The sequence below is a fragment of the Oncorhynchus keta genome, chromosome 26, assembly GCF_023373465.1.
Source record: "Oncorhynchus keta strain PuntledgeMale-10-30-2019 chromosome 26, Oket_V2, whole genome shotgun sequence".
NCBI lineage: Eukaryota > Metazoa > Chordata > Actinopteri > Salmoniformes > Salmonidae > Oncorhynchus > Oncorhynchus keta.
Genome location: NC_068446.1, coordinates 27,202,875 through 27,225,998, shown reverse-complemented (window position 1 = coordinate 27,225,998; position 23,124 = coordinate 27,202,875). Strand labels below are relative to the sequence as shown.

The 23,124-nt window shown below is 44.0% G+C and overlaps 1 protein-coding gene and 1 pseudogene across 1 annotated transcript in view; both read right to left on the bottom strand.

Moving 5' to 3' along the window:
- LOC118359184 (protein ENL-like) overlaps positions 1–16,486 on the bottom strand; it is a 16,759-nt gene extending 273 nt beyond the window's left edge. The window contains 12 exon segments of the mRNA XM_035737521.2: positions 1–514; positions 655–726; positions 1,004–1,072; positions 4,838–4,937; positions 5,282–5,390; positions 5,642–5,854; positions 5,857–6,394; positions 10,100–10,225; positions 10,995–11,138; positions 11,917–11,999; positions 13,825–14,005; positions 16,340–16,486. The exon segment at positions 1–514 is cut by the window's left edge and continues 273 nt beyond it. Coding sequence (XP_035593414.2) covers positions 386–514; positions 655–726; positions 1,004–1,072; positions 4,838–4,937; positions 5,282–5,390; positions 5,642–5,854; positions 5,857–6,394; positions 10,100–10,225; positions 10,995–11,138; positions 11,917–11,999; positions 13,825–14,005; positions 16,340–16,351 — 1,776 coding nt within the window. The 5' untranslated portion in view covers positions 16,352–16,486 and the 3' untranslated portion in view covers positions 1–385.
- A 2,229-nt stretch (positions 16,487–18,715) lies between these two features.
- LOC118358671 (alkaline ceramidase 1-like) lies at positions 18,716–22,735 on the bottom strand (annotated as a pseudogene).
- Between the last annotated feature and the right edge of the window lie 389 nt (positions 22,736–23,124).

Below are 23,124 nucleotides of genomic sequence, written 5' to 3'. Positions count from 1 at the left end.
GTTTGCAAAGGCTAGAAGTGAGGGGGGAGGGCAGGAGGGGGAGGGAGAGTAGAGTGGTCGCATTCCACAGTTCTGCACACAGGCTGCTGTGCTGTTCTCCACAAGAAACATATATAATACATCTCCTGCCAGATCCAGTCCAGACAGGCCAGCTCCTAGTCCTGTCCTCTAGTCCAGTCCAGGTTAGAGGGACTGCAGCATAGCTGCTCTCTCTTACTCTGACCTCTCTCCTCCCCTCACCCTGTTCCTCTGTTCTTCTCCAGCGACATGTGAAAGTGTGTGTTCTGTTGTTGTTCTGTGGTTTAGCTCTGTCTGGTGTGTGGCTGTAGCTTCTGTTACTACTCCCCCCCAGTGGGGGTCCAGGGACTGCTCTACGGGCTTGCTGTCACGTTGCTGTGTCCTCCAGGTAGCTCTGTAGTTTGCGGACGGTCGTCTCGTCCAGAGAGAACAGGTCAAAGTCAAAGGTGGTGTTGGTCACGTTGAAGTGCCCCGTCTCCTCGATAAGATTCACTATCTAAGGAGAGGAGAGGACTTAGATGACTACAAATTCACATTGATGATAACACAATAGCGTGGCCTGATAGTGTGATGGAAAAGTATGTTTTGTAACATGTATACACCTGACCACACACACGGCTAGTCATTGCTCCATACCTGCTGTAGGACGTTGCGCTCCCTCAGAGCCATCAGTCTGCGGTGGAGATCCACCAGCTCCTCTGTGTAGGCCTGGAGAACAGGATGAGAAGGGAGTTTGTGGTTAGTGGAGCACTCCTTTAGTCTACTATTAGGTATATGATTACTGATTAACCAGTGTTTTCTACTGCAGTTTTACACCAGGAATGTGTGGAGTGGTGAGCTGGTAGTGATATATCTATAATAGTGGTGATAGAGCAGTATTGTAGAATTTGAACACTACACTGGTAATATAACCAATTAAAACAGATGTTTGAACACAAAAATAAGAAACAAAGGTAATGTAAAACTGATTATTTACCCTTCCTACCTTCTCGTATCCTTTCTTCAGCACCTTCTCTGGGCGGCTGCAGATGTCTGGGCTCTTCCTGCCCAAGACCTGCTCAGAGGGAGACGGAACACAGAGACAGAGAAATGGAAGAAAGAGTGGAAAGCAGATAAACAGAGATCAGAATGGGAAGGATGGTGCTTTAGGAGAGCAAAAATGGACACACCAGTCTCCCTTTGTGGTGCTAGGAATACAACACACTGCTTAGCCATCAATGATAACGATTGGTAATAACCCAAACGTCAACAAAGTACACGTGCAGAGGTTCTCTCAATCTCTTCATTCAAAGACTCAATCATGGACACTCTTACTGACAGTTATGGCTGCTTTGTGTGATGTATTGTTGTCTCGACCTTCTTGACCTTTGTGCTGTTGTGTGCCCTGTTTTGTGCTGCTACCATGTCGTGCTGCTGCCATCATGTTATATTGCTACCATTCTGTGTTGACATGTTACTGCCATGCTGTTGTCTTAGGTCTCTTTATGTAGTGTTGTCTCTCGTGTGTTCTGTTCAAAATTTGTATTTAATTTATTTTAATTTTTAATCCAAGCCCCGTCCCAGCAGGAGGCCGTCATTGTGAATAAGATTTTTTTCTTAACTGACTTGCTTAGTTTAATAAAGGTTAAATAAATGAGTAAATGTATATTAGCTCAGCAAAAAAAAGAAACATCCCCTTTTCAGGACCCTGTCTTTCAAAGACAATTTGTAAAAATCCAAATAACTTCACAGATCTTCATTGTAAAGGGTTTTAACAATGTTTTCTATGCTTGTTCAATGAACCATAAACAATTAATGAACATGCACCTGTGGAACGGTCGTTAAGACACTAACAGCTTACAGACGGTAGGCAATTAAGGTCACAGTTAAGAAAACGTAGGACACTAAAGAGGCCTTTCTACAGACTCTGAAAAACACCAAAAGAAAGATGCCCAGGGTCCCTGCTCATGTGTGTGAACGTGCCTTAGGCATGCTGCATGGGGGCATGAGGACTGCAGATGTGGCCAGGGCAATAAATTGCAAAGTCCGTACTGTGAGATGCCTAAGTCAGAGCTACAGGGAGAGAGGACGGACAGCTGATTGTCCTCGCTGTGGCAGACCACGTGTAACAACACCTGCACAGTATCGGTACATCCGAACATCACACCTGCGGTACAGGATAGCAACAACAACTGCCCGAGTTACACCAGGAACGCACAATCCCTCCATTAGTGCTCAGACTGTCCGCAATAGGCTGAGAGAGGCTGGACTGAGGGCTTGTCGGCCTGTTGTAAGGCAGGTCCTCAGCAGACATCACCGGCAGCAACATCGCCTATGGGCACAAACCCACCGTTGCTGCAACAGACAGGACTGGGAAAAAGTGCTCTTCACTGACGAGTCGCGGTTTTGTCTCACCAGGGGTGATGGTTGGATTCACCTTTTTCTGTCGAAGGAATGAGCGTTACACCGCGGCCTGGAGCGGGATGGATTTGGAGGTAGAGGGTCCGTCATGGTCTGGGGCAGTGTGTCACAGCATCATCGGACTGAGCTTGTCGTCATTGCAGGCAATTTCAACGCTATGCTTTACAGAGAAGACATCCTCCTCCCTCATCTGGTACCTTACCTGCAGGCTCATCCTGACATGACCTTCCAGAATGACAATGCCACCAGCCATACTGCTCGTTCTGTGCGTGATTTCCTGCAAGACAGGAATGTCAGTGTTCTACCATGGCCAGCGAAGAGCCCGGATCTCAATCTCATTGAGCATGTCTGGTACCTGTTGGATCGAAGGGTGAGGGCTAGGGCCATTCCCCCCAGAAATGTCCAGGAACTTTCAGGTGCCTTGGTGGAAGAGTGGGGTAACATCTCACAGCAAGAACTGGCAAATCTGGTGCCGTCCATGAGGAGGAGATGCACTGCAGTACTTTATGCAGCTGGTGGCCAAACCAGATACTGACTGTTACGTTTGATTTTGACCCCCTATGTTTAGGAATACATTATTCCATTTCTGTTAGTCACATGTCTGTGGAACTTGTTCAGTTTATGACTCAGTTGTTGAATCTTGTTATGTTCATACAAATATTTACATGTTAAGTTTATTTTCATCAAACGCAGTTGACAGGACATTTCTTTTTTTTGCTGAGTTTATATATTTTTTTAAATACCAGTTTGAAGGAGAAATTAAATATTTAAAGGTGCTACACATAGAACTTATAACTGAATTTCTACATTGTAACTTCTGACAATGTCAGAAGCTGGCGCTAATAGTGGAATGATAGTGTTTCACATTATTACTTTCCCGCCAGTGTTGTGATTGGCTGTGAAATTTGCTTATTGATTTCTCCCGCCGGAGCGGCATCCACTACTAGTGGCAGATATATTATGGATGTTTTCTGAAACTACAATGCAAAAATTCTCTCAAATCCAATTTGTAATGTTAGCACCTTGTTTTTTTTTTTTTGTTGTTTTGAATTTTAACCATTTTTCTGTAGCTACCATCTTGTCTCATCGCTACAACTACCGTACGGGCTCGGGAGAGACGAAGGTTGAAAGTCATACGTCCTCCGATACACAACCCAACAAAGCCGCACTGCGCGCATCCAACCCGGAAGCCAGCCGCACCAATGTGTCGGAGGAAACACCGTGCAACACCTGGCAACCTTGGTTAACGCGCATTGCGCCCGGCACAGGAGTCGCTGGTGCGCGATGAGACAAGGATATCCCTACCGGCCAAGCCCTCCCTAACCCAGACGACGCTAGGCCAATTGTGCGTCGCCCCACGGACCTCCCAGGCGCGGCCGGTTACGACAGAGCCTGGGGGCGAACCCAGAGTCTCTGATGGAACAGCTGGCGTTGCAGTACAGCGCCCTTAACCACTGCGCCACCCTGGAGGCCTCATTAGCACCTTTAATGATGGCGATTTTGTCAAAGGAGAAACAATAGAATTAGAAATCTGGAGCGACAATGGAGACGGAGAAAACAGTCCAGTCCTGGGAGAGATTAGAGGAGCCGTGCTTTACCTCGTTACCGGGGGAGCCGTGCTTTACCGGGGGAGCCGTGCTTTACCGGGGGAGCCGTGCTTTACCGGGGGAGCCGTGCTTTACCGGGGGAGCCGTGCTTTACCTCGTTACCGGGGGAGCCGTGCTTTACCTCGTTACCGGGGGAGCCGTGCTTTACCTCGTTACCGGGGGAGCCGTGCTTTACCTCGTTACCGGGGGAGCCGTGCTTTACCTCGTTACCGGGGGAGCCGTGCTTTACCTCGTTACCGGGGGAGCCGTGCTTTACCTCGTTACCGGGGGAGCCGTGCTTTACCTCGTTACCGGGGGAGCCGTGCTTTACCTCGTTACCGGGGGAGCCGTGCTTTACCTCGTTACCGGGGGAGCCGTGCTTTACCTCGTTACCGGGGGAGCCGTGCTTTACCTCGTTACCGGGGGAGCCGTGCTTTACCTCGGGGAGCCGTGCTTTAACTCGTTACCGGGGAGCCGTGCTTTAACTCGTTACCGGGGAGCCGTGCTTTAACTCGTTACCGGGGAGCCGTGCTTTAACTCGTTACCGGGGAGCCGTGCTTTAACTCGTTACCGGGGGAGCCGTGCTTTAACTCGTTACCGGGGGAGCCGTGCTTTAACTCGTTACCGGGGGAGCCGTGCTTTAACTCGTTACCGGGGGAGCCGTGCTTTAACTCGTTACCGGGGGAGCCGTGCTTTAACTCGTTACCGGGGGAGCCGTGCTTTAACTCGTTACCGGGGGAGCCGTGCTTTAACTCGTTACCGGGGGAGCCGTGCTTTAACTCGTTACCGGGGGAGCCGTGCTTTAACTCGTTACCGGGGGAGCCGTGCTTTACCTTGTTATTGGAGGAGCTGTGTTTCTGTGGAGCTGGCGCCGGGTCTCGACTGGGGCGGTGCGAGCCGTCACTGCTGTCACTCTCACTGTCCAGGCTCAGTCTGACAGGAAACAGAGGCAGAAAGCTCTCATTGTGCCCTATTTAGCACAGGGAGCCTGTGTATATAGGTGGTGGGTGGGCACACGTTTTGCAAAAGGATTAAGAATTCCAATTGTTGTTTGCAGCTCAAATAATTTAAATCTTTAAAGTAACACCTATAAAGAACAGCGAACACGTGCTTATTTGCTAGAGACATAAGGGCACACTGTTTCATAACGCTACAAACATTAACAGCCAAGCAATGCTAATTTCCTGAGTAGACGAACTGGTGAAAATTACCTAACTACAGAAGCATCAGAGGTCTATGACACAGTAACGTAAAGAGTGAGAAATTGAGAGACTTACCGTGAGTCACGGTTGGGCGGGTTGGTCTTGACAGGAGTCCCTTCCTCAGAGCTGCTGTCGTCATCTGACTCCTCTGACTGTAGGTCCTCCACCATAGAGCGCAGTGGGCCTAGAGTAAGTACACACCGTTAACAGAGAACATTTTCTAAATGCACATATTTGACACAACACAACCATCAATTAAACATCTGAATAGCTCAGCCTAAAAGAGGGATATTAAAAAAATATAATAATTAGCAACAGTACCATTCCTACATTAAAGCACAAACCATGCCTAATAAAGACAACCAATGTGTCAGAATGTCTTCTCCAGTTGATGTGTAAATCCCATGTTATCTGTCTAGAGAATGATAGGCTTACCTTGGCCTTGTTTCTGTCCAGGCTCAAAGTCAGATTCTGAGCTGGAATCAGAGCTGGAGCTTGAGTTAGAGGGACTGGAGGGGGCTGACTGCTCTGATTTGGATGAGGCTTCATCCTCAGAGTTGGAGTCATCAGACTCAGGCAGCTTCTTGGGCTCCTTGACCTCCTGAGTGTCGGCCTTGCTGCCCTTGGGCCAACGACCCTTCTCCTTGGGGGTTTCTTCTCTGGGTAGCCAGGGGCGGCTGCAGACGATGAGGAGACCCGGGGAGAGGCTCCGGTGAAGGGCCCTGCAGCTGCCCCTTTAGATCCCTCTGAGCTGCTCTTCTTCTGCTTCTTGGCACTGGGTTTGGGAGACTCCATAGTGGAGGGACGCTTCCCGGGGCCTTTGGACTCCAGCGGGCCCCCTCCTCCTCCCCCACCACCTCCTCCCCCACCACCCCCTCCCCCCCCTCCTTTGGGGGACATGCCCTCCATCTTGGCCTCCTTCAGGGTGAGTTTGGGCTCTTTGAAGGCGGCCTTGGGAAGGACCTTGCCCTCATCTTTGACTTTGATCTCTGCTGGCTTCTTGGACGAGGAAGAGGAGGGCTCGCGGGCGCTCTTGCTGCTGCCCCCTCCTCCCCCGTCACGGTCGCTGTCACCCTTGGACCCCGCCTTGCTCTCAGAGTCTTTACGGGGGCGTTCGCGGTGCTCCTTGGTCAGCTTGTGGGGCTTGGGCCCTTTATTGCTGCCACCACTGCCCTCTTTACTGGGCTCCTAAAGACAGGACAAGTACACATGATATCAAACTCACATCCCTATTCAATTAGGTGCTGGGCTGTAAATATATATCATAAAGGTAAGTATGGGCCATTCATGCAGGTGCTCCGCCACATATTTTTTGATTGTCAGCAAAGAAAGATCTGAGTGGAAGCATCATAACTGAGCTGATAATCACTCTGTAAATGCACTTAGCCAAAGGCCCACTGAAGGACTAACATTGTACAGTGGGGCAAAAACGTATTTAGTCAGCCACCAATTGTGCAAGTTCTCCCACTTAAAAAGATGAGAGGCCTGTAACTTATCATAGGTACACTTCAACTATGACAGACAAAATGAGAAAACAAAATCCAGAAAATCACATTGTAGGATTTTTAATGAATTTATTTGCAAATTATGGTGGAAAATAAGTATCTGGTCAATAACAAAAGTTTCTCAATACTTTGTTATATACCCTTTGTTGGCAATGACAGAGGTCAAACATTTTCTGTAAGTCTTCACAAGGTTCACACACTGCTGCTGGTATTTTGGCCCATTCCTCCATGCAGATCTCCTCTAGAGCAGTGATGTTTTGGGAATGTTGCTGGGCAACACGGACTTTCAACTCCCTCCAAAGATTTTCTATGGGGTTGAGATCTGGAGACTGGCTAGGCCACTCCAGGACCTTGAAATGCTTCTTACGAAGCCACTCCTTCGTCTGGGCGGTGTGTTTGGGATCATTGTCAGGCTGAAAGACCCAGCCACGGTTCATTTTCAATGCCATTGCTGATGGAAGGAGGTTTTCACTCAAAATCTCACGATACATGGCCCCATGGGGCGGCAGCGTAGCCTAGTGGTTAGTGTTGGACTAGTAACCGGAAGGTTGCGAGTTCAAACCCCCGAGCTGACAAGGTACAAACCTGTCGTTCTGCCCCTGAACAGGCAGTTAACCCACTGTTCCCAGGCCGTCATTGAAAATAAGAATATGTTCTTAACTGACTTGCCTGGTTAAATAAAGGTAAAATAAAAAAATAAAAAATGCATTCTTTCCTTTACACGGATCAGTCGTCCTGGTCCCTTTGCAGAAAAACAGCCCCAAAGCATGATGTTTCCACCCCATGCTTCACAGTAGGTATGGTGTTCTTTGGATGCAACTCAGCATTCTTTGTCCTCCAAACACAACAAGTTGAGTTTTTACCAAAAAGTTATATTTTGGTTTCATCTGACCATATGACATTCTCACAATCTTCTTCTGGATCATCCAAATGCTCTCTAGCAAACTTCAGACGGGCCTGGACATGTACTGGCTTAGGGGGGACACGTCTGGCACTGCAGGATTTGAGTCCCTGGCGGCGTAGTGTGTTACTGATGGTAGGCTTTGTTACTTTGGTCCCAGCTCTCTGCAGGTCATTCACTAGGTCCCCCCGTGTGGTTCTGGGATTTTTGCTCACTGTTCTTGTGATCATTTTGACCCCACGGGGTGAGATCTTGCGTGGAGCCCCAGATCGAGGGAGATTATCAGTGGTCTTGTATGTCTTCCATTTCCTAATAATTGCTCTCAAACCAAGCTACTTACCTATTGCAGATTCAGTCTTCCCAGCCTGGTGCAGGTCTGCAATTTTGTTTCTGGTGTCCTTTGACAGCTCTTTGGTCTTGGCCATAGTGGAGTTTGGAGTGTGACTGAGGTTGTGGACAGGTGTCTTTTATACTGATAACAAGTTCAAACAGGTGCCATGAATACAGGTAACGAGTGGAGGACAGATGAGCCTCTTAAAGAAGAAGTTACAGGTCTGTGAGAGCCAGAAATCTTGCTTGTTTTGTAGGTGACCAAATACTTATTTTCCACCATAATTTGCAAATAAATTCATTAAAAATCCTACAATGTGATTTTCTGGATTTTGTTTTCTCATTTTGTCTGTCATAGTTGAAGTGTACCTATGATGAAAATTACAGGCCTCTCATCTTTTTAAGTGGGAGAACTTGCACAATTGGTGGCTGACTAAATACTTTTTTGCCCCACTGTTTGTGAGCAGAGCAGTGCGAGGAGCATCCCCAATTTGACTGGAGCGCGGAGCAATATTCCCAAATGCTGACGCATCAACCTTCCTGCCCGCTGCAATTTCACTCCAATAGAGATCACTTCACGAGCTTAGGGCCTTCCCGGCCCAGCATGCATTTGTAGTCTACTTGTGTGATGCTATAGACCCTTGCTTTAGCTACTGTCACGGAGTTCCCTAAAAATATTTTCATAAAGAAACATCAAAAAAAGAGGTGCAAAATCAAGGTGGCCAAAAGCAAAAGAGGGAGTGCGGTGATGTCCACAACTAAAGAATCATTGTTGGCTTCTGAAAATACATATAACCCGAAAGCACGATGGTGTACTTACTATGTGCACATGCTAAAAGAAAGGAACAAGGTGGGTAGCTAATTAAGTGTGTCATTGTAGCAAAGTATTTCTAAACAAAAAATGTAATCTCTTAAGTTTCCTTTATTGCTGTTCTAGTATCTACACAATTGGCCATAATTGATTTTGGTGCAATTGGCCTGGCAACTTTCAATTAGCTTTCTGTTTTGATTGGGTTATTTAGCCTAAAAACCTTTAGGCCTACCTACAGAAAATAACAACTCTGCATCCCTGCCCAGCAAGGATGGCCAAAAGGGTGTTTTGCATCCCCAGTGGATTTGCAAGTGAGGAGTGGATGTTCTCCGCTACTGGCCTGCTCTCCAGGCACCATCACATGAGCCTGAAACCACAGACTCTGGCCAAACTCGTGTTTCTAAAAATGAATTAAAAGAGGCCCTGTAGACTGAGCCTAATAAGGCATTTTTCATTTAATTTCTATTTAATTCTAAGTCACAGCTAATATGCGCAATTTATAGATATGATTTAATACAACTAAATGTTGTTTAAATGCTGAGTGCTTAATGTCCTTGACTCCTTACCTGCCTAGTGTGTCGCAAATGCTTAACAATGTATTTCTTTATAGGCTATAGCCTTGAGATAATTGAAATAATACAGCCTAAATAATACATTTCCATTCTTTCTCAGACTCCTGACCTATTTAGAGTGTTTATAAGCTGTTTAATATGACATGTAGCCTATTTGAAATGATGATCGCTTCTTACATTCACCATTTCATGTTAATTAAAATACTTTTTCTAATCATATGGCTTGGTTTCAATACTTCAAAACCAAATGGTAGGTTCAGGTAGTCACAAAAATAGATTGGTGGTGGTTAAATTGTGATTTTAATGAATGGCGTGAATTTGGAGCAGCAGTTTTTCTTCTGTGAGCGCGGAGCGTTTTTTTAGCAGAGCGGTTGGAGAGGACGTGGATTTCCAACCGCTCAACTCCGATCACATACTCGGCACAACATGCATGCACATATCCATACGCAGAACATCGTCCATGTTGTACTATGACAATTCAACAGGGTGGTAAATGCTAAACCAGGAAAGGATGTTTGTAATCATGCAGGTTTATTTGGGATCAACTGTGACCTAGAGTAGGCAGCAAAGTCCAGCTGAATTAATGAAAGGATCCCATGATATGATTAAAGGCTTGGGAAACAAAAAGACACACGGGTTTGTCGTCCCTTATCTCAACTGTATTCTACTCTCCTATTCTCCCTACCCTCTGCTGTATTGACTGGTTGAGCAATCCTATACACATTCCTACGCCTTCTTTCTTATCAGTGTACTAGTCTAGGAAGTGCTGCTCACCTTTGAACCATGGGAGGTCTTTGTCTTCTTGGGGTCTGAGAAGGCAGACAGTGGGATGGTGGGGAGCATGGGGTAGTCTGGACTGGGCCTCGACACCGCCTCTGCCCCTTCTGGCACCACCATGACCTGAGAGACAAACAAATAGGGAAAATAATGACAACACACACACCAGGGTTGGGATCAATTCTGAATTGAGTTGCAATTTGCTCTTTAATTCCAATTCAATTCAACTGGCCAAACCCCACAGAAAGCTGAATTTAATTTGAATTCAAAGGAAGTATAATTTAATTCAATGAAATTCCAATGGCTTGTTTATTCTGCACATCACCATATAAATGTTCATTTTGACATAATGTTTGGTTATCAGTACCATGTAGTATGTTTGAAGCATAACATTTCATTTTAAAAACTCATTGTCCTAAAACGATTTCAAATAATTAAAGTGGTTTGAAAATATTTCAAGATCATGTTGTGGGTTGTCTATAAATCATTCATAATTCCCTTAATGTTTTTCAATATCAGAATACATTTCCCAGGATGCATTAGATCAAACACTGCAGTATAAAAGGGAACCATGTAACATCTCATGACAAAATTTTGCATTCTAACCAAACTAATATGTGAAATGGTATGTGTGTATTCTTTGCATTAATAAGTGGCATTTCCTTTTGATAAAATATTTGTCAAATGAATGAGAATTTCATGTTTTAGTTCAATTGGTTTGAATTAAATTCTAATTCCTTCAATTCAAATTCTGCTTTCTGTGGGGTGTGACCAATTCTAATTACATTTAAATTCAACCCTGAAACACATCAACAACATTCCCTCTTGCCATTCCACTTCCCACTTATTCTAACCCATCTTACATCCACCCTGTACCCCATCCCCAGCTCACCCCTCCAGCCTTGACCAGCTTGCGTCTGAACTCCCGGGTGGGGTTGTTAAAGGTGAGCTTCTCACAGCGCAAGTGATTGACAGGGGGGTTCCCCTCCAGGTTCAGGAAGAGGTCATAGTTGAAGCACACCTTCTTGGGCTCCTCCTGTAAATAATAATGAACATATGTAATCAGCCCCACCAAGCCCTTATCAGAATATTATCAGCTAACAGTAAGAATAAGCGATTCCCCAACCAAGTCAATAAGAGGCATACCTGGAGTGCACACACTGATAAGAACTAACATTCCACAATGGGAGAGAACTTCAGCAAACAGTAGAACATTTTGGTAAACAAATGGATTCTTTCTGATCACCCGCCACTTTCAGAGCATGCCAGGAGTCAACAGGTTACAGATACAGGACACAGTAAAAACATTCACAGCAGATAAACTGAAGGCCTTTTTAAAACAGGCGCTACAGTGACATGAAGAGGAGTTTCAGACAGACAGACAGCTGACAAGACACCAGCCAGACCAGCAGCCAAAGGCCCACTACTAGCATGACCAGTGTCACCACACACAGCCCCAGTATCACTGACACCTAAACCTGGTGTCTACACACACACAAATACTGTCACATGACAGACTAGAAACAGCACATGAACCATTGAGGAAATAAAAACAGACACATTAAATACCAACCAAATGACATGAATATTGACCAACGACCCACAGGAAAACACCCATCTGATACAGATGGTGCCGGATAATATAAACAAGCCATTGTAGGAGAACTATATCCGATGTGATGTCAGGAGAAGGCCTTGAGCACCAGAGGAACTCTAATCCATTAGGAATCACATGCAACAGTGGCCCATATCCTGGGGGATAGATTGACACTGTTAACATAGTACCATTACAGAGGCTCTGACAGAGCTCTCACCTTGTTCTTGAAGTAGACCTCGATGGGCATGAGGAACCCAGCATAGCCTGACTCCTCCACTTTGTATGGTGGCTCCTTGCATACTGCAGAAACAACGACAGCACATCAACATACATTCAGGAGGATAACATCAATGGCCATTGCTAGAAGGCTAATGCGAACTAGTGCCAGCCTCCCATTGAGAGTCAGTCATTACAACCTGAAGCTAAAAGCTTATGGGAGCAATAATGTGCAATAACCATAATGACCGTGGACAACGACCCAAAGCTTTGCAGTGACTTAATGAGAAGAGATGTGCCTGGTCTGTAGAACACATCATGTTCATTGAAGTTCAGCACAAATGGACCAAATCTGACTGAGCAACATGCATGCTTGATGTAGTAGGCAACGCTCTGAAGGCCTTCTGTGTGTTTGCACTTCACGCTACCGTAGAATACGTTTTACAATATTGATTTAAACTGTTGTCAAGGTGAATTCTAGGGATGTGTATCTTTCCCTTTCAAGACGATTTGATACATGGGCTCCGATACATTTTAGTTTCAAACTAATCGGTGCAATTTGGTTTGATTAGAGAACAAATAGATGCACTAACAATTGTTGCATAAACACATTAATTTTCCATTCTAAATAAAAATCTGCTGCTGATGGAGCTAATGAGCGGGGCCTCTGAGTTTGATCTGTACGAGTTTATTTCTGTGTGTGTGTGTTAATGTCTATGGTGTATGTACTATGCAGGCATCTGAGCTGAGCCATAAGGCATCTACCACCCACTACCAGATTGGGGGGGACAATGTAGCCTGTTTTTTGCCCCCCCCCCCACACTTTGGTTCTGAAATCACCATCACCCGCTAATTAACTAGTATTTTTTGCAGAGGAAGTGTGACCTAGTAATGTACCAATGTACTGTATATCATTTACAAATTAGCAATGACATAGCCAATGAATATATAGCTAACACAACTTTGGATTTCAGCCTCCATCTCAAAATCAAATGGGTTTGACCGTTTTCAACGGTGAGATATTTTCTGGCATCGGCCATCCAGTGTGCCTTGCAAAAGTGATTATTGTCCCCGTTATGAAATAATCAAATTTACCCTGTATATTTAAAAATTACCATATACACGGATTGTTTAAAGCAGAACTACCAAAACTATTACTGATGATGATCAAAATAAATTATATTTTAAGCCAGGGTCAGCAGTTAGGCTATAGTCAGATGACAGTCGTCTCCGGTAGCTTACTTTTATTCCGGTAAAACGTCATTTTCAACAGCGCATAGATAATAATAATGACCTAGCAAATTACATAGGTTGTCACTCAACTAATAAAGTGTAATATCACGCAAGCCATTTTATTATCTGAACGCTGAAGGTGCCGCGCAGATGTGCAAGATCAGGAACAGGCCGCCTACCTCGCGTTGGTCAGCATGCAAATCTGGGCAGAGCGCACAGTTTGACTAGGCTACTGATATTGACTGGGGTTGCTCGGAATCCAAAATGATCTGTAGATCAATGACCGTCAACACAGTTACATGCAGTTCCACCCTGAAGGAGTGGACACATCAGTTGTCAGAAAATATTAGGTATTTTCGGAAGGTAGAAAGAATGTAAGGAGAAAAAGGAAAAAAGTGTGAACTGGTGATTCATAAGGTTTTAATAGATTTTCTGACCTATGCATGCTACATTTGGATCGGTTCGGGGTCCATGGGCCGATGCACTTGTATCTTAAACATTTGAATCGGGGACCAAAGTGCATCAGTGAATTGTTACATCCATAGTGAATCCCCTCTCCTATCCCCAGACAAAAACAAACAAAGTAATCACAGAACCAGTTTCAGCCAGGTACGTGTGTGTGTATGTTTGCGCACGAGCAAGTGCGGTTGTTGCGAGGGTGTTTTGTCTGACCCACCTCTCTTGGGTTTGGGGAAGCTCTCGTGCAGCCTGAAGACGACCTTCTCCACAAAGTGTTGTATGTCCCCCGTCTCAGGCCCTCGCACAAACACCATCCAGTCATGGGTGAAGCCCTCCGAGGTTACTTTCTTCCTCAGCTGGGCTCGATGTCCAAGCTCCAGCTTCACCTGGACTGTGCACTGCAGACACAAGGTCAGACATACAAAAACAACTATTAGCATCTGAAATTGATCACTCATCGCAAGTTAGTAGGTTAGATAGGAAACAGTTTAGTTTATGGAAATTAAAATGATTTGATACTACAAAAGTTGTTTTTTATGAGATGGTCACATCAGAAACTACAGACTGTGATTCGTTACCGAGAACAATGATAGTAGTTGAACGGACATCCAAATGACATGCTGCAGCGATCGGGACAGCTACTAAAGAGGGATTGGGAAGAGAGAGGGACGAGGGGACAGAAAAGTCACTTTATGTCCTGGCCTGAAGAATGTGGGGATTTGTCACCTTCTCTCCATAGTCCTTGTGTGCTGTGACTGAGTGGAGGGATTAGGGGGACAGGATTGAGATGAGCTGGTCTGGGACTCTGAGCCCCCCCGGCATCTCACCTAGCCATTCTGTGGCGGTAATGCCCTTAAACTCCAGTCGCTACCACACCCTAGGTCAGTGCAGCAGCCATTGAGCCCCTCCCCATCAACCAACCAGTTCCCCAGGATCACTGGCATAAAAAAAAACAGCTCAGAGATGACCAACCATTCATAAACCGAGATCATCACAAACAAAATAGGTCTGAGATGGTTGGCATTGACATTTATGGAAACAGTATGACGTTCAGTAACTTCCTTTGGTTCACTTCCCTGCCACAACAGAAAGATAACAAAATACACTGAGCCGCCATTTTTGTTGCAAGTGACCCTCCCCCCTGATCTAAAATGGATATTCTGAAGGGAAATGCCCTACTTGGCAGACAAGCAGAGTCTCACAACAATGAACCCCCACGTGCCATGAAAATAACACCCCTCATAACCAAGTTAATCTCCATTAGGGGAAAAATCATATGAAAGACTCCTTTGATGAGGCACACAGAAGAAAAAAAAAATGGCAAATGTCGCTGCACTCCCTCTGAAAAGAACCTGCTTCTCCACTGCTCGAAGACAGCAGACCACAACAGGACACACCTGCAGCACTTTGAGCTCTGTACAGGTGGGCAGGCCCACCAGACACCACAGCCCTTACAGAGCTCGCACTCCAGTCTACTCCAACTATAAAACATGTCACTATCCCACCATTTTTCTGGTATGACCCTTTCCATCTCTGGTGCATTATTGTGAATTGAATGGTGATCTCATATGGCACAAATCGTACAACTAGACGTCATGATGCACAACAGGGCACATTAGCATTCCTTATCACATTTCCAGAAATAAGTCATGTAGCTAGAGGGCAATTTAGCAAAAAAACTAATTTGTTATGGTCTAGATTTCAGACATACGATTATTTATAAAAATTCTACATCTCATACAAACAAACCTTGAAACGTATAAAAATACAATTCCTATGTTAGGTGTTTCATGGCTGTTGATGGTGTACCGTTTTATATTGTTTGCCACGGAATAATCACGGTAAACCGGCTAAAACGATTAGTACTTCCTTGTCGTCACGGAATTCCACTGTTAGCATGCTTCAAAGGGGTAACACCGGACAGTGACATTTTCCCACAGGTGGATTCCATGAGTCAATTTGATATGGAAATACAGTTTGCATTATCATGATGAGCATGAAAACTCCTACCTAGCGTGAGTAACAGTGGGTCAGAGTTACCGATACGATATTTCGAAAAATAAGATGGCCTACTAATGTCTGTCTATGGAAGTCAATGTGGACATGCATGGACGTTCCTCAATAAGTTTTCCCCCAACCAACCAGTGTCCAGCTAGCTGTTATACAATTTGTATCTCTAGGATTTTCAAATATCTACATTAGTGCACAATCTTTGCCTTTAAACTGGTGATGTAATTCCCGCTTTTCAATTCCAATTCGTCGCCGCTAGATACACACCCCTCCTTCCCTCCACCCAGACCTGGAAAGAGCCATCCTTTCCACCGGCGTCTTGTAGCAGCTATTCACGTAGCTAGCGAAGGGCCGAGAACGCTAGCAGGTAGTAGCTCGTGTAAATTAGGTTATAAACTGGGAAAGGAGTAAGTTATACATCTTACTTTCTCAATATATACGTCCATAACACAAAATTAGGCAATAAATCCATTTGTGTGCCCGTCTGATTGTGTGGCTAGCTAGCAATGCTGAGTTAAGCTAACGTTAGCCAGCTCGCTATGTCAAATACCGATGTATGTGATTGAGTGTGGGGCTAGCTAGCACAGCTCGTGAGCCAACTATGAGTTCGATTAGCAGGATTTTTTCGAGCACCAGGCATTCATTCCTGTCCCGGGCACAGCCTTCAAGTATTTTTTCGTTAAAAGTTCAGGATTCACGAGGGGACACAAAAGTCACTTTACCTGATTCTCCATGATTCTGTGGCTTCAGTGATTCTTCTAACGTTATTTATTTACAGCGGCGTTTCGCGAGGTTATTCCCTGCTCCTCATTGTGTGTCAATTTCAGCCTAAACCGGAAGTCATACAGCACCCCTCCCCTTCCAGACGACTGCTGGCACGCAACCAAAACAGAAAGCTTTCTCATCCAATCAAGTAGGCAAAAATGTAAGCCATTTGTATTGCACCAACCGTAGTACTTCAGAGGGGGGACTTCTCACGATCGACAAATACAATTCAAGTATTTTTACCTACCGTCTACGAGTGGGCGAATTCGTTTTACATTGCCCGGTGTCCCGGGTAGCAGGGTTTGGATTTGTGTAACATTCCATTGGTCCTTAAATTAAATCTCTACACAACCGGTGCACCGGGCCATGCAAAACGAATTGTCCCACTGATAGGGCGCTTGTCAGAATATGTAACGCAGTAAAGATGTTGGTCCAAATGTGGAATGCATATATTTGATTAGAAGTTACATGAATTTATCCTATAGTAACTGCGTATTGCCTCACAATTGAAAATCATATTCCCAAAGGAGTTCCTGTCCTTAATTGCATGTATAATTGAAACTGGAACATAATTGACATTTAAACGTTTAAATTGTAATCCAACACACTCATTTGTGACATTGACATTAGTCATATAACTTAATTACATTGTTTTCTACGAATGGGGAAAATTTTAAAACGACTTTGATTTTGCTTATAGTAGGTTCTATCATATTTTTCTTTGACGTAATGACGTCAATTTGATGTGTGATATTGGACAGTGTCAGAGTTCTCTCTCGGCCCTGGCCTCTGTGTCACTCACACTGATCCTGTCTTTGAGGCATGAATCAGGCTTTTTGAAATCCCCACCTGGCTGTCAAAGATATATAAACGTCACTTAGTCGATATATATTTTGCTTCTCCACTATTGAAGTGGTCGCCACGTTTGATTTAAGCCATCACTGAAAGGGTTTTCAATGAAATTGTATAAAATGTACAAACACATGCACACACACACATAGATCATTCATAAGGGTTGTTGTTACCCAATATGTAAGTCATACATAAAGTCAATGGTTGTTACATATTTACAACTTTACAGGGGCTTACAAAATAAATAAATACATATTCTAATCTGTACACTAGATGTCACTGTTGCTGCTGACAGTTAACGGTGACATGTATCATGTTCATGCCCCAATTTCTTTGTGTGAGAAATCTATTGTATCTTTCAGGTAGGAATGTGGCTTTGAAAAAATGTCTACAATGTACCAAATTATTTTACGTTTCTAGTTCATACTTATTTTCTTTGGGGGGATTTCTGGTGGGTTTTCATTTTCCAGATATTTGTTCTTTTAGCAATGATCCTGAAACAAAACACTGTAGAGGTAGGTTTCAACCTTCTAGGTTAATTTCTTTGCATTACGTCTAATGCTCAATAGATTGTTCAAAACACCTTCCTGAGTTCCAATTAATATAAGGAAATCAGTCAATTGAAATAAATTCATTCGGCCATAATCTATACATTTCACTTGACTGGGCAGGGGCGCAGCTGGGGAGCCAGGCCCAGCCAATCAGAATCAGTTTCCCCCCACAAAAGGGCTTCATAACAGACAGAAATACTCCTCAGTTTCTTCGGCTGTCCGGGCCCTGGTCTCAGACGATCCCGCAGGTGAAGAAGACGCATGTGGATGCCCTGGGCTGGCGTGGTTACATGTGGTCTGTGGTTGTAAAGTCGGTTGGACTTACTACCAAATTCTCAAAAATTACATTGGTGGCTCATGGTGGAGAAATTAACATTAAATTCTCTGGCAACAGCTCTGGAGGACAGTCCTGCAGTCGGCATGCCAATTGCACACTCCCTCAAAACTTGAGATATCTGAGGCACTGTGTTGTGTGACAAAACTGCATATTTTAGAGTGGCCTTTTATTGTCCCCAGCACAAGGTAATGGTCATGCTGTTTAATCAGCTTCTTGATATGCCACACCTGTCAGGTGGATGGATTATTTTAGCAAAAGAGAAATTCTCCTTAACAGGGATGTTAACAAATTTGTGCACAAAATGTGAGAGAAATAAGCTTTTTGTGCATATGGAAACATTTATGGGATCTTTTATTTCAGTTCATGGGTTTATATATTTTTTCAGTATATTTAGAAACGTCTCAAATTCATCATAGAATTTAATTCAGTAACCGTTAATCTTATTCATATACACATTTAATTGATCTCATAGATGTAGAATTCCACACATAACAAACATTGACATGGTCCTTACATTTTCTGTAATAACATCATAAAATACTTACATCTTAAGATCTCTGAACCAAGACAAACATTTATGTTTATGTGGTTGTATAAAATGTCTTAAACTTAGTTTAGTTCAGATCACACATAATATGATATTATCCCTGAAAAGGATGACAAATGTAAAGTTGTAGGTTATATAAACAAACCCTACAAGCCCTTTACCCCTAAAATGTTGTGGTTGTGATTCAGCCCTACATCTAAGAAAAGCTGTATTTTGGGGGTTGAAATAATCTCCATTCTCATCACTACAAAGCCAATCATGTTATTATACCGAAACACAGATATACACAAAATTGTTTTATAAAAACATGTGGAGAGAATATCCATGCATATAGGGACGCAAATAACAGATGAGTGCATTGATCAATTCACACAAAATGCATGTAAAAACATACACACATTCATTCTTGTTTAATTCTTTAACATGTGCATTGATTCTGCTATCATATCAAATAAGGAGCAATCTTTATGAATTGCAACCATTTCTCAAAACGGAGTCACTGCTAAGTAAAAAGAAAGGCACTGCATTTGACACTTTTCCTTGCACGGCACTACGTAGCCATCAAGTTGTCTCTTGGAGAAGTTGAACGTTCTCTAACATCTTTTCTGAGTCTTGGTGCTTCCTTTCAGGACGATGTAAGGCAAGCCCAGGACACAGTTATCACTGGGCCAGTACTGAAGGCCTGGCAGGGAGTAAGGTATCTCATAGTTGGCATCCAAGTAGGCTATCAGGGTGCTTGGGTAGGCTACAGTGATCACAATCAGAATGTGAATAGACACATGTCAGTCTGTTCATGATTATTCACAACATCAAAGAGAGAATATTATGTCTAACTTCTGTTCACATCCTATCCCCTACTTTTACCAGATGCCATGCAGATAGCAGAAGTTGAGCTTTTGCCAGAGGATGCATCTGAAACAGTCACTGATCCAGTAGATGATTGCCATCCCCCACAGGCCAACACCAGACCAGCATAACCGTAGCACCTATTGGTCAGTACAGCTGTGAGTGGGGAAAATAAAGCAGAGCGATAAACAGAGAGAGTGAGAGCATGAGCGAGAGAGGAACAGAAAGCAGTTATCAGACAGTGAACTGATGGAGTGATAGAATGTGCACTGGACAGTAATGTACAGTACAATAATGAGAGGTATTGCCTTACATCCTCATCTCCAGACCCAATGAGTAGGTGATGTAGAGGGCAAGGCAGTTGAGGACGTAGGCATTGTCAGTGGGTTTGACAAAGGAGCACAGGGTGGGCCCTTTTCATAGTTCAATTGGGATTATGTTCACACTCTCATTAATATTGCATTAATCTTTTCCCACCCTTTACTTTAATATTAAAACAGTGTTAATGGGAGAGTCATTCAGAAAGCTAGGAAGCCCCTCTCTCCGACTGGCTGGTGAATATAGCATACTACAGGCTGTTCCTGGCCTGGTTGTCAGGCTCCTGGCTTAGCATGGCTTCTGTTTCAACCTGGCATGCCCTGTAAAAAGATCCTGTCATTGTCTCCTGCCTTATTAACAGCCTACAGTATGTATTGCCGTTTGTTCCATATAGAGAGAACAACCGCATGATCCTGTAGCAGGGAGATCTAAACACACATGGACGCTGCCCCATGGTTACATTGAATAGAGACAGGAAGGTGAAACACGGTATATGCTACTTCCAGTATTCACAGATAATGATTTGGCTGCAGAAGCCTTGAGCAGGTGTTATGGTGGAATACCAGAGGGTGTAGCAGAGCCCCAGCAGAGCCCCAGCACCCACAGGATGGACTGCTCATCCAGCATCTGGCCCATGAAGCTCAGGGTCATGTGGAAGTAGGCAGAGAAGAGACCTTTAGGGAGGGGACACACATTGATGCCCAATTTCTAAATGGCCCTTAGCCATTTAGAGGGCACCTTGGGAGTGGAGGGCACCTTGGGAGTGGAGTTATAACTTAATGAAGGTTGTCCTGATGTTTGGAGAGAAGAGTGGACACACACCCACAAAGACCATCATGATCCAGACCAGGTACAGGTACTTCCCTGGCGTAAGTGTGCAGCAGGTACAGCATGATGGGGGAGATCACGAAGACGAACAGACTGCTCATCTGGAGAAACAGAAAGGAGTGTTCTAAAAGAGGGATTCACAATGTAATGCAGTGAGTGATGCACCTGTCCACTACATCTATCATCATTGTGGCCATAAAATATGGTCCTCCGCAAACAAATAAAATACAACAATATATTAGACAAGTATACAGCAATGGAGTTTTAAAAAGGCACAGTGAGCACAGAGGTGTATATCTCAGCTGGATATTGTAAGAAATAAATCATGTTCACGCACAGTGTACTTCAGAGTGCCTGTAGTTTGCCTCACACCAGTCCAGATCTGAGCTTTCATAGGAGAGCACATCATCTTCTGACTAGACTAGAACCCCGAGGGGGAGAAAGAAAGAATAGAGTGAGACCATTTAGGCCATTATTTTCTATTACTTTCTGAGTTTCCAGCATACAACACAGTGTGACTAACAATGTGGATGAAGCCTTTTTCAAAGACTCCACATGCTGGTCCACTTTTTGAAGACTCCATAACAGGGACTGGCTCAAGTGAAATATCTGTTGTATGTTTGTCCCCTGTTGAAAAGATAAGCAAATATCCAGGTGTGGGTGCCTGGAGGCCTTGTCGAGGCACCCACACCTGGATATTTGCTTATCTTTTCAACAGGGGACAAACATACAACAGATATTTCACTTGAGCCAGTCCCTGTTATGGAGTCTTCAAAAAGTGGACCAGCATGTGGAGTCTTTGAAAAAGGCTTCATCCACATTGTTAGTCACACTGTGTTGTATGCTGGAAACTCCGAAAGTAATAGAAAATAATGGCCTAAATGGTCTCACTCTATTCTTTCTTTCTCCCCCTCGGGGTTCTAGTGGGCTTCTTAAACCAGTCACCAAAATGGATGCTTCAGTGTTGCTCTTGTTGTTCTGAATGTCACAATCCAATTATAATAAAGATAAATTATATGAGCTATTGTTGTTCAAAGATTATATTATAAATAGATGACAAACAGAGTAGGAAGGACTGTCAATGCACACTGTTCTGCTTCAACCATCCATACTGCAATCTACAATTAGCTTTGACCCCAAAGCAAATGTCATCTTATCACCATGTATGCATAACAGTATAGACTTTACGTCCCGTCCTCTCGCCCCGACCTGGGCGCGAACCAGGGACGCTCTGCACACGTAGACAGTCACTTCAAGGTCTCAGAGCAAGTGAAGTCACCGATTGAAACGCCACTAGCGCGCACCGCCGCTAACTAGCTAGCCATTTCACATCGGCTACATATGCAAGTAGGTTGCAAGTAGGTTGTAAGTAGATTGCAAAAGACCTTGCATCAACAGACTCAATAATACAAGTCATCATCATGAAATTGTCATCATCAAAACACCTGTCACCTGTGGATATAAATTATATTGACAACAAAACAGCATGTGTTTATATGGAATTGTATATGACCACCATCTCAGATGACTAGATAAAATCGATATAGAGTTTACCTCCAATTTTGTAATCCAAACACAACTACTTTCTTCTTTCTTCTCCAAGTGGCAGGTGGATTTTAATAGGGGACAAAATTCTCCCGATCCAGTTGCACTAGTCTTGAATGTGACTTCACGCCCTGATCTGGCAAGAAATACTATTGTTAAATTGACACATTCCCGGTGCCTTTGCTATATTACAACCTATCAATTCAATTTAGGCTTTAAATTGAATGGAAACCAAATGCGCATGGGTAAGCTTAACCTGATATCCAAACTTCGCAACAGGCAACGCGCTATGATAAAATATATGTGTATAACTAAAACCAACAATATTAAAGCATTAAGTCATTCCTTATTGGGCATAGTTTGAAATTATAGTAATTAGAGCAAATACACATACATGCGTGAATGGCAAAAGCTGCGGCTATTCATATTCTCAAAGGGCCAGGTGTACCCGCGGGGATGGCACAAGCGCATGAGTGTGAGGCCACATTGGTCCGATCTCGTCATGCGCTTTGCTTTTGACGGACGGCATAGGTAGCAAATCGTTCGTTACCCGCCTGTTTGCCATTGTATTATTAATTTATTCTAGAAGCAAGAAGATTCCTGACGATGTTAATTGAAACTTTTGTGCCAGGGAGGTGAGTCGGCATAACTAGCTCAGTCAGCAGCATGGACACCTGTATAATGGTTCTCAATAGGGTTGTTCCTATTATGAATGTCTTGACTGGATTATTCCCTACTCTTAAAACAACATGCCATTAAGTCAATATTGATGGACTGCATGTTGTATCCCACTTTATCCCCACATATTGCCATTCATTAAAAAAGTAATCTAGGCCAATGCTAGTTTGAAGCAAGATGAGGACCAAAGAGCCCAGACAATCATACAGTTGTATTTTCATGTTATGAAGTCGGGTCAGT